General features: G+C 57.7%; 1 protein-coding gene across 1 annotated transcript in view; it reads right to left on the minus strand.

The window, feature by feature from the left end:
- STIM1 (stromal interaction molecule 1) overlaps positions 1-12,009 on the minus strand; it is a 70,947-nt gene that overhangs the window by 3,938 nt on the left and 55,000 nt on the right. The window contains exons 8-10 of the mRNA XM_057381606.1: positions 10,460-10,529; positions 9,896-10,282; positions 6,709-7,093 (exon numbers count right to left, since the gene is read on the minus strand). Of these exons, the coding sequence (XP_057237589.1) occupies positions 6,709-7,093; positions 9,896-10,282; positions 10,460-10,529 (842 nt within the window). The remainder of the gene's footprint in view (positions 1-6,708; positions 7,094-9,895; positions 10,283-10,459; positions 10,530-12,009) is intronic.

Consider the following 12,009-nt stretch of genomic DNA (forward strand, 5'->3'; position numbering starts at 1 on the left):
TTGGAAATTGTCTCTCTCCATGGTTCCTGTGGGCTCCTTCAGGCCCTGCAAGGCCACACTGAGCTCAGCCCAAAGCTTCTCCTGTCCAGGCTGAACAATCCCAGCACTCCCAGCCTTTCCTCCCAGCACAGCTGCTCCATCCCTCTGACCATCCTGCTGCCTCCTCTGGGCTCTCTCCAGCAGCTCCACGTCCTTCCTGTGCTGGGCCCCAGGGCTGGAGCAGCTCTGCAGGTGGGGTCTCACCAGAGCAATGGGGCACAATCCCAATCCCTTTCCTGCTGCCCACGCTGGGGGAGCAGCCCAGGCATAGGAATTTTGGGTCCCAGTGCTCATGGCTGGGGCCAGGGCCTTCTCCCCACCAATCCCCAGGTSCTTCTCCCCAGGGCTGCTCCYAGTCCATTCCCAGTCTGGAATCCCCGTGTTTGTACTGGGATTGCCCCAGCCCAGGTGCAGGACCTCACCCTTGGCCCTGCTGAACTCCACGAGGTTGTCATGGTCCCACCTCTCCAGCCTGTCCAGGTCCCTCTGGATGCCCCATCCCTTCCCACAGCGTGTGACTGCAGCACTCGCTCCGTGTCACCAGCAGCGTGCCAGGGCTGTCCTGATCCCGGTAGCCGTGTCGCTGATGGAGAAGTTTCCAGTGCTGGTCCCAATCCCAACCCTGAGGAAGCCACTCCTCACTGCTCTCCACAGAAAGTGTGGGCACACACAGAGCTGGAGTCGCGGCTGTCACAGCATGGSGAKCTCCTACAGCCAGGGAAGATCCTCCTTGTACTGGAACAAGTGTGCTTTAAAGTCTGGCCTTCGTTTAGCAGCTCCACAGGAATTCAGGGAGCAAAAGGCTATCACGAGAGCCCGTGGATGGCTGGGATACAGCCACAGATCCACAGCAGGAGCCCAGCTCTGCGGAACACCTCAGCTCTTCCCTTCCCCAGAGCCCTGGGCACTGCTGGCACTGTCCTTGTCCTCGCACACGGAGCCGAGCCCAGCCGATGTCYGAGCATGGAGCCACATCCCGGGGGAGCAGCCGGGAGAATGGAAGAATCCGGTCGGTGTGAAATCCTGGCTGCTCTGAGCGAGCAGCTGGAGCCCCTCCAAGAGAGACAACTGCCATGGGTCACGTGTGCAGCGACCCAGCTCCCAGGGCCACCAGCACTGTGGACAGTGATGGTCACGGCCGGTGGCCTGGGCTGTCAGCTGGGATCACTGGGCAGGCTGAACATGGGGGTCCCAAAACACAGACACACCCACACACCTGGGCTGGGACACCTCGGGGTRCTGCCAGCACCTGCAGACACAATGTCACTGCCATCACAACCTCCAACTCTTTTCCTCCTTAAGGAATTCAGGAGTGTCCTGCTCTTCCCTAATGTTTTCTGGCTGGTGCCTTACCCTACTGCAGAGGGAATTCCTGCTGAGAATTCCTGCCTGGACACTGCTCTCCCAGGCAAGGTGGCAACAGCCACTGCCTGCACGTGCTAAGTCACTGTTGAGATGCCACCAGGATTGAACACCAACTTCCAGAGGTTCATTTCCTCCACAAATCCCTGGAAGGTGCCCCTTTCTAGGAGAGCAAAGCAGACTTTGTCCACAGGAGTTGATACCAGCCTGATGCTGGGAGCAGCTGGCTCTGGGTCCTGGCAGGAGGAGAGAGGCTGTGGGGCAGAGCCTTGGCATGGGAATGGCGCTGGTCAGAACCAGGGTCAGGGCCAGGCAGGATGGCATCCTGGCAGGAATGCAGGGCCTACTGCAGCCTCTGCTCATACAGGAGGTGGGAGAGCCCCGCAGGATCCAGTGTGTCCTGCCTGGGGATGGAGGGACAGCAACACTCGCTCCCCGCACATTCCGTGTCCTAACTCCACCAAAGAATCTTCTTTCCCATAAAATCCAATCCAACCCTTCTGGTTGCTACAATCCCACAGGGGTCCAASTGAGGGTCAGTGAAGTAAATCCTTTAAAATGGCAAGACAGTGGCAAAAGCAGCAAAAAAGGAACTTTTTAAACTGAGGAGACTTCAAGGATGTGTGAAGAGGGCAAGGCTTCCCTGCTGAGCTCCGGAGAGTGGTTCCCTCTCCCACAAATTCTGCAGAGTTTTCAATCCAGAAGGGACCAAAGCAATCCTGCGGTGCTGCAGCGTGTGGAGAAAATGACGACAGCAGATGGAGAACTGTCCACTGCTCCAGGAGGATTTTCTGCCCGGAGAGCAGACGCTGGGAACCCGATCCCAGGACAGCTGGTCCCGTGCCACAGGAGGGGGGACAGCAGCAGCTGGGCAGGGCCACAGTGACACCACGRCCACTGTGCCACCTCCTGGGGTTGCTCTCTCTGCAGCCGGGAGATTTGGGGGCCGTGTCCCCATTCCTGGTGTGGCTGCTCCCTGGAATCCTCTGCCCTGGAGCAGGTGCTGGTGCCACGTGAGTCCCACCTCTCTGGAGCCCCTGCTGATCCCTCTGGGCTCATCCGGGGGGCCTGAAGGAGCTGATGGCCATGAGCACACAATTCCCAAATATCCCCACGGTCTAAGCTAACCCTCCTCATGCACAGTCTCTCCAGCTGAAAYTCAGGAATATATTCCTGAAGGACACACGGAAGATCTGGTGACACCAGCGCTCATCAGTGCAGCAGCAGTGCCCATGCTGCTGTGCCAGGCTCTGGGGACATCTGGAGACATCCCCTGGACACACCCACCACACCAGGGACAATCCAAGGGACACATGACAGGCCAGGACACCCGACACAGGCACGTCATGCATTCCTGTGGCACCCACGGGCTGATTTTGGGAGCTGAACACCAATGGCTGGGAACTTCTGCTGGGATTTTCTTCAATGAGCCTTTTCCTGGTGGTTCCCATATGGAAGCGCACGACAGGGGGACAGGATTCCTGGGATCGCACTGGCTGGGTCAGAGACAGCAAGAGGAGCAGACACTGCTGAGTCCATGACAGGACAAGAGGAAAAAGCATTCCTAGGATCCTGCTGTCATCTTGGATGAGGCTCACCCAGGGCCTGGCCTATATCCCACCGATTTCCATGAGGATTGTGCTCCCGAACTGTTAGGGCACATTTTCATGAGGAAAAGCTATCCCAGGACACAGCTGTCCTCGGTGGAATCCCRGGAAAGGACCTTCACAGGAAGTGTTTCTGTGGAACAGCAGGAGCCCCTGATGGCTCATCCCTCCTGGAAACCAGGGAGCAGAACGGGACAGGTGCACCTGGGAGCCTGAGCCTTCCTCCACCCTAGCCGTACCCACGGATCCAGGCCACCCACACAGACCGACCCCGGTGCCACCTGTCCTTCCTCCCGCCCCACCAGCACCCACCCGAGCCGGGAAGGAGGAAGTGACGGTTAGAAGATGGAGATGGCAAACAGAACAAGCAGAGAGCAAAGCATGGAGTAAGGAAAGCCTGAGTACAGAAAGCCTGGGAGTGGAGGAGGAGCAGGGGAAGAGCAGGAGGAGGATGGGAGGATGGACAACAAACACCTGCTTTTCCCTGGCCCTGCAGCCCGTGAGGGATTTCTTGGGGTGCTCCTGCTTGGGCAGAGCCCGGCAGGGCCCAGGAGCTGCCCTGGGTGTGCTCCCCCAGCCCCCAGAGCCCTCGCTGCCTCATCCCTCCCTGCCCGGTGCCTGGAGCACCCTTGGCTGCTGGGCTCTGTGCATGTGGGGCTCCAAGGCTTTTCCTAAGGCAAATTCCCAAATTTGCTGTAGGGCTGAGCTCAGTGCAAACCCGACAGCAGCTTCCTCCCTTCCACCCAGCAAGAGCTGTGAATTACTCATTTCCCTGGATTCCTGACTCTCTGCCTTTGCTGTGCTTTGGCTGCCACCTCCCTTCCTGCATGAAGGGATGGGGCATGGGGATTTGGTCCTACACTCCCATCTCCATCAGTTTTATTCACCTGAGGCAGGCACTGGCAGCAGAAACCTCTGTGCACACACAGTCCCCTCCAGCCCCTCTCCCCCCGATCCCGCAGCCACCTCCGGCCCGGAACCGCTCTGACCTTATTGGTGCTGGATCCTCTGAAGCCAATTGCAAAAGAGAAGCAAAGAGTGAGGAGTTGAGGGAAGCAGCTCCCTGCCAGGATAACCCAGCAGGATCTGGAGACAGCGATCCCCAGCCTTTCTYGGGGGGGCAGCTCCTTGGAGATGCTTTCTCCTGTGAGCTCTCCCCACCTCTGGCATCTGCGGGATGTGGGAGAGGCTACAGAGCTCCAGCAGCCCCCACAATCAGGSTGGCACATTCCCTCTGCCAAGGGAGCCAGGAATCTCTGGGGTTCTGCTCTGGTCCTTGGAGTGACTCCCTGGCAGGCCTTTCTGAGCCTCCCCAGCTGTCCTGCCTCCCTCCCCGGGAGGCTGCAGAGCTCCAGGGGTTATGGAAAGGCCTCCGGGACTGGGAATATCAAGGAGGAGCAGCAATCCATCAGCCCGGCATGGGATGCATCGGAGCAGGATCTGCTAATGATGCAGCTGCACAGAACAATTAAAAGTGACAAACCCACATCGCTGGGCAGCCAACTCTTCATTTCTGCTGCCTGGCATGTGCAGGGATGGATGGGGGGTCACCTGTTGTGGTGTAGCTGGAGCAAATCCTGGGTGGAAGGTTCTGACTCCATCGCTTACCCTGCAGCACCCTTTGTCACAGGAGCAGGGAGAGGACAGTCCTGCTGTCACCCAGCGGTGAATAGCTGGCCTCTGACCAAGGGGAGGCCTCCCCTCATTCCCCCCTAACAACCTCTGGCACYGTCCCTTTCTCTCCCTGGGGTCCCCACACCAGATCCTGTTTCCCTCCATCATTCTCAGGGGGTCTGCAAGACTCAGGCTTTGTCTTGGGCAGGAATTCTGTATGKCAGGGGCCTCAGAAAGAAATAAATCCCATTTAAACAGCTATTTTGGAAGCAGGACCTRAGCCCCAGGCTGCCAGGGTGAGCTCTCCCTCCTGCAGATTTAGGGAGGCCACTGAAAGCAGGGATGAGCAGCATTCCCAGCTTCCACCAGTCCAACTGGGACAGCGGCAGCTGAGCTCCCACTGGTAGGAGCTCATTAATTACACTGCTTCTTATCATCCCCAAACAACCATTCCTGAATTAACCCAGATGCTGCTCTTTAATTCTCCATCAAGGATCAGGTGCAGGAATTTCCCCCTCGATATTCCAGACTCCAGAATGTGCCTGGGGCTGCTCAGCTTTGAGAYGCATGCGGCAGGGAAGGGGTGGAACATCCAAGCCAAGGACTGTGTGAACAAGGCCAGGACAGATCCCAGCACCTGAGGGCACAGGGACCTGCAGGTAAAGGGATAACGGGACAGTGTGYTGGGATGGGTGAACATGTGGTGACTGGGAATGTTGTCTTGCCCGGATAAATAATGGTGGAAGGACACTTCCCTTGTCCTGTACCTCACCCAGAGACTCCCATCCTCCTCCCAGCAGTCGAGCTGCTCCTCTGCACTGAGGATCAGGAGACGATTTCTAATTTTGCCAAGGAGAAAGCGTGGAATAGAGATGGAGTGACCAGTCAAGGGTCACAGGCAGCACCTGGCAAGGACAGGATTCCCTGGTCCATCACAGCCTTCTCCTGCCTGCATCAAGTGCCAGGGACACCAGAGGCCACGAGGACACATGGGACTGGCCCCGATCGCAGGGGATCCCACACCTGCAGGGACACAGGGGACACCTCATGACTGCCTGCATCCATGACCCCATGGGACACAGGGAGACACCTTGGGACTGCCTGCATCCGTGACCCTGCAGGGACACAGAGACACCTCGGGACTGCCTGCATCTGTGACCCCATGGGACACAGGGGACACCTTGGGACTGCCCACATCGGTGACCCCATGGGACACCTCRYGACTGCCTGCATCCATGACCCTGCAGGGACATGGGGACACCTTGGGACTGCCTGCATCTGTGACTCTGTGGGATAAGGATGTTCGGGGTGTCCCTCGGTGACAGCCACCCGAGGAAGCTGCTCCTGTCCTGGCACACAGAACACTCCTGAAGTGCCCGGGCGCCCTCAGAGCACCCAGGCAGGATTCCTGCTCTTCCCTATGGCCAGCACAGGGAATTGGGACAGCTCTGGGATTCAGGGATGGAGGATASGATAACCAGCCCCTGGGATCCACCGTGACTCCACAGAGCCAACTGAAAGGGACCAAGCTAAAGCCAACCACAGAACCTCCAACTCCCTCCTCAGACATTCCTTAACCAAAATATCCCCATTCCTACCAGATTGGAGATGGAGTCACTCTGAAACACGTCTGAACTGCTGCTCTGGAAACTATCCCAAATCTCTCCAACTGCTACCTCGTGGTCCCCATCCAGCGTGTTCCCTTTGCAATTCACTAGTGAGGACCCCAAGGAAGCCCAGGCTTCAAATCAGGCCAGGTTTGGTGATCGGTTGTTTAGGAATCACATCCCCTTGCTTAGGGAATACCGAGCACCCGGGAATTCTTGTTTGCTCAGCTCCAGTGAAACAGCAGCACAGCACCTTGGCAATGCCCCACTGAGCTCAGGGGTGTGGGGATGGCCCGTGGAGCCCTCCTTAGTGGCTTCAGCGGCACGGGACAACAGTGGATAGAACAAACGTGGATAAATCATGGAATAAAGGCCCGAAAGAAAAGGGCGGGAGGAACATGGGAGAAAGAGCACCCGAGCGAGCATCAGCTGTGAGGCACAGCAGGCAGGAGGCAGCTAGAAAAGAAACAGCAATATACCCAAAGCTCCCAGTGCGACAGCGAACTCCAGAGGTGACATCAGGAGGGGGCAGGTCGGGGATGGAATCCATCTGGAGGAAATAAGAGGTGGTGTGATGGTAATAGATAGGGTGGACATGGCAAGCAGGAGCAGTGGTGGTGGATGAGGAGCAGGAGGTGGAAGAGGTGGAGGCAGGCGATGGGCTGGAGCCGGGCAGGTCGGAGCTGAAGGACTGTCCGGAGGTGAGGCTGTGCATTCGGCGCAGGGACACTCGGCCTGCCCGCAACGGGGCCACGGGGCCCGGCTCGGGCTGCCCCGGCATGTGACTCTCTACCAACCTCTGCGATCCATGGCCGTGCTGCGGCTCCACCAGGCGCTGCCGGACTGTGCTGGGCAAGGCCGGAGCTGCAACGAGACAGGAGAGTGCTGAGGGCACGGCCAGGCCCACGCCAACACTGGCACTGTCCTGCCAGCACCATGCCACCATTCTTGTGCCACCATTYGTGTCCCACCATCACCATCACCATYGTACCATCCCCATGCCCCCATTCCTGTCCCACCAGCACCATCCTGCCAGCACCATCCTCATCCCCATCCCCAACCCCATGCCCTCATTCCTGTGCCACCAGCACCATCACCCTGTCCCTGTGCCACCAGCTCTGTCCCACCTCGTGCCAGCAGTTAAAGCCCGTTTAATGCAGAAGCAGCTTTAAGCTGGTGCTGAACATGCTGGATTAATGCCCAGCCCATGGAAAACTCTGACATTCCCGATGCTGGTGCCTCTGAACACCTTATCTGAGCATCTTGCCTGAGCACAGAGTGGCTGTGTGACTCACCCAACCCGTGATTGATCCCACCCAGAGCTGCCACCCAGTCCCTGCTGAGCCCACAACTGGGCACTTCCAGGGCATGGGCCATTCCACCCTGACAGACATCTCATGGCTCCAGCGCTGCTGCCTGGTTGGGACCTTCACAGCCCAAAGCAGGAGCAAGTCAATGTTGGCACCTACAGCTCCACTCCAGGAGCTCAGCTCTGCTCTGCTCCATCATTGTCGTGCCAGGGCAGCACTGGGAGCAAAGCAGTGGCAGCACGGAATCRCACTGGGGACTGGGCTGGGAGGGACCTTAAAGCTCATCCCATCCCACCCCTGCCATGGCAGGGACACCTCCATTGTTCCAGGCTGCTCCCAGTCCTGTCCAACCTTGGATGGAACTGCCAGGGATGGGCAGTTCCCTGGTTGGTTGAAAATCTTGGATACTGGGAAGAAACTCTTTCCTGGGAGGGTGGGCAGGCCCTGGCACARGGTGCCCAGAGAAGCTGTGGCTGCCCCTGGATCCCTTTGAGTGCCCAAGGCCAGGCTGGACATTGGGGCTGRGAGCAGCTTGGGACAGTGGGAGGTGTCCCTACCATGGCGGGGGTGGCACTGGATGGGCACTAAGGTCCCTTCCATCCCAAACTTTCTGGGATTCATGCCCAGTTCCTGCATGCCCGACCTGGCGAGTCTGGTCCCAGAGTGGCCTCACCTTTTCCCAGCCTGTTCCATGACCACTGTGACTAATCAGAGAGACCCTCAATGTGAAAAGTATGCTCCTCTGACTGCCCATTCCCCTTGGTTTGGGGAACCATATGGGAATGTCCTTCAGAACCCTGGCACCAGCTCATGAACTGTCTTCAAAGCTCCTTGGGATCCCTCCTTCCTGGCTGGAACTGGAGCTCAGCAATCCTGAGCTCCTGCCTGTGCCCCACGCCGGCCCCCAGAGTCACCTCAGAGCCAGGGGAGGCCCCTTCACCCGGCCACAGCCTTGGGAATGCTCCCCTCCACCATGGAAAACTGGGGATCCCAGGGCTGCCTGCCCATCCCGACCCCCCAAGGCCGCTTGTGCTTCCTCCCCTTGCTGTCATTCCATACAAGATGTTCCTCCTTTGGCAGGAGATAAGGTGTTCAGGATTGCTCAGGATTTCTTATGTGCATAAGAAATTAATGTAGAAATGGGTTAAAAAGATGTAGAGACAGGAAAGCTCAGAAMTGGAGGAGGAGAGCTCCTTTGGGAATGGAAGAACCAGCAATCCCTGCTCTGCAAACTCCCAGCTGGACACGCAGGGCTCCTCTGGCAGAGAGAYTCGGGACTGAAGGATCCACAGGAACGTATTTCCAGTGGAAGAAGGAACAAGAAGGAATAATTCTGGCAATCTGGCTGTTTCCACATCCTCACAGTGAATACCAGTCTTTCCCACCACTGAGGTTTGCTGCTTGTTGTTTCCTACGCTGCTCATCCATGAACCCAGAATTTTACACCATCCACCTTCTACTGCAAGATTGTTTTTTCAGCTCCAGAGCTGTAATTCCAGTTTGGGAAGCTCAGTGTGGAGGGCTCCCAGGGATGTGACCCGAGTAACTCTCTGGGGGGATGGGTTTCTCTTTCCCTTAGGCCACGCTTTTTCCCCTAAGGATTCCCTGTCCTTTTCCCAGTGTTCCACCCCTCATTCACCAACTCAACACTTCCCACCTTCGCAATCTCCTTCTCCAAGACTTACCCTGCGATGAGCTCTGGAGCACAGGCTGGGACCTGCTTTCCAAAGCCACCACCTCCCCCCAGACACACATTTCACCAACATTCCCCAMATCACCTGCCCAGCATCCCAAGGAAATGCCCTCCTTGCACACCCTGGCAGAGGCTGGCACATCCTCCTCCTCCTCCATCCCAGCCAGCCAGCGCGCCCGAAGGSAAGGCTTCCAAAGGAAGCAAGGCCAGGGGCTGTGAGCCATCCCCATAGCACTGGACACCAGGGGACAGATGTTCCTGACAGGTGGCACTGCTCAGTTTAGTGGAGGATTCTGAGGGAACATGGCAGGACCATGGGGAGGGATGGGCCAGCAGGGAGGGAGGTGGGATGGGACAGGGAATGTTGTCACCTCCTCCTGGCCTCACTGGGTCCTTAATCTCCACCTCAGGGACAAAATGGAGTGAGTCCAACCCTCCAGATTCCCTAACTGCACCCAGGAACACGTGGGAGCTGCAGCTGAGATTCTTCTTCATCCCACCAGACTCTTCCCGGGTTAGTACAGGTGGCGATGGCTCAGTGAGGAGCAATACGTTCATTAGTTCCCGTGCCAGAAAGATGGAAAATCGGTGGATGTATTTTAGTCAAGAAAAGGGCCAGAAGGCAGAATAAAAAAATGAAAATATAACTGAAGAGAACCAAACCAGGGTATTTCCAGAGGGACTGATCCTCCGAGGACAGCGAGGAGCGGTCGCTGAACCTGCGCCCGAAAAGCCAGGCTGCATCTGGGGGGGACAGCCAGGTGGGAACAGGAGAGAGAGAGATGGCATTTACTGGGAGAAGCATCACGGTCCTCAGCAACATGTCTGGGCAGGAGAAACTCTCCTGAGGCATGGGCTGTGCACAAAGGAAAGAAATCCTACAGGGAAAGGCACCCTTGCTTTGGGAATTGGAGTGCCCAGTGCTTGTTACAGGGTGTATCACCTGCAGGGAGCTGCTGGGCAGGGGGGTGGGCAGGGGGGTGGGCAGGGAGGTGGGCAGGCTCTGCCCAGCTCTGGGATGACAGAACTGGCAATGCTCCCCAGAAATGTCTCACTCGAGGTGTCTGGAGCATGAAGAAGCTGAGGCTGAAGGCTCACACCTGGCCCAGCTCAGCTCCTCAGGTGCCACCTGGGACTGTCCCAAACATCCCTGCCCTCAGTGCCCAGCTGGGGCTGTGCCAGGGCTTCATCAGAGCTGTCCAGCTCGATTCTGATGGTGGCTGGTACCGAGAGAGTAGGAGGTCACCATTCCTGAGGCTCTGATGTCCCCAAGCACACCTGATGGCACGATCACCAGCTGCGGTTCCCAAGTCTGCTGAGCCCATGGAACACGCTGGCACCCCCTGCTCCCGCCCTCACCCAGACTGTCCTGTCCAAGTTCTGCCTCCCCCTGGCCCCTGCTCTGAGCCCCAACTCTGCACCTGCCTCCAGACCTTCCCAGCACCAAAGCCAAGCCCAGGCCCAAGGGGACCTAGCCATAGCACCAGGACACCTCCTGCAGCACAGGGTGCCAACCCTGAGACTCTTGTGCTCCTCCAAATAGCCCTGACTCGGACTGAACCCTCCAGAGCTGCCCAGAGAAGCTGTGGCTGCCCCTGGATCCCTTTGAGTGCCCAAGGCCAGGCTGGACATTGGGGCTGGGAGCAGCCTGGGACAGTGGGAGGTGTCTCTGCCATGGCAGGGGTGGCACTGGGTGGGCTTTAAGGTCCTTCCAACACAAAGCACTCGGTGATTCCGTGATTCCATGAAAGTGCCTGAATCAGGGTGCTTATCTGTCCCCAGATCCCTGTCACTGCTCTTCAGCTCTCCCAGTCTTTGTGAAGTAGCTGGAGATGGGAAACTGTTTGGAAAGTGCTCTTTTGAGAGAAGTGAGGCAGGATTGGGGCCAGCTCAAGGCAGGAGCAGCAGGCAGGGCTGAGCCGCAGCTGCTGCAGGGAAGGTGCCGGTGTCACTCAGCCCAGGTGTCACTCAGCCCAGGTGTCACTCAGCTCGGATGTCACCCAGCCCAGTGTCACTTAGCCCGGTGTCACCCAGCCCAGCAGCTCTGCTGCTGGGGGTCAGAGGCACAGGGGGATCTGTGGGATCTCAGCGTAGCAGGCACAGCCACCCTGGAGCTGATGCTCTTTGTCACCCACCAAGAGGGACGGGAGGTCYCCCTGGGTGACCACAAGCCCTGCACAGAGCTGGGGAACTGGGGCTCAGCCCCTGCTCCAGGGAATGTTTGACAGATCCCTGAGGCTGGCTGCTCCCACCTGGCATGGGGCAGGATGCAGGTCCGGCTGTGCCCGATGAGGGGGCAGCTTTGAGTCCTTTATAGCCCAAAAAAGTGCTCAGGCCAAGGGGACATCGCAATAATTCCTTTTCCTGTCTCACTGCCACATCTGCCCTTGCCTTTGGTTGGGTTTCTTTGGAAAATCAGTGAGTTGACCAGAACAGCACAGATAGAATAAAATCATGATTAATAATTTCTAAATTACCAGTTCTGCTGGGATTAACAGGCTCCAAGCAGCCCCAGCAGTGGGGCCCRGCCTGTATGGATGTTCCTGACCCTGCTGGACCATGGGCATGGTTCACTCTTTGGGTTGTGTTCTTTGGGCATGGAAAACCCAACCTGGGTCAATGAATCCCTCCTGATGCAGGTGAACCTTAAATCTGCTCTGTGTCACAGCCCCCAGCCCCTGCAGGCACAGCCCCTGTTCATAGGGACACCCAGAGCACCCTGTTCATAGGAACACCCAGACACAGAACCCCATTTATAGGGACACCCAGACACAGCC

The sequence above is a fragment of the Malurus melanocephalus genome, unplaced genomic scaffold (assembly GCF_030028575.1).
Source record: "Malurus melanocephalus ecotype Western Australia unplaced genomic scaffold, MMel_1.1 scaffold_518, whole genome shotgun sequence".
In the NCBI taxonomy this organism is placed as follows: Eukaryota; Metazoa; Chordata; class Aves; order Passeriformes; family Maluridae; genus Malurus; species Malurus melanocephalus.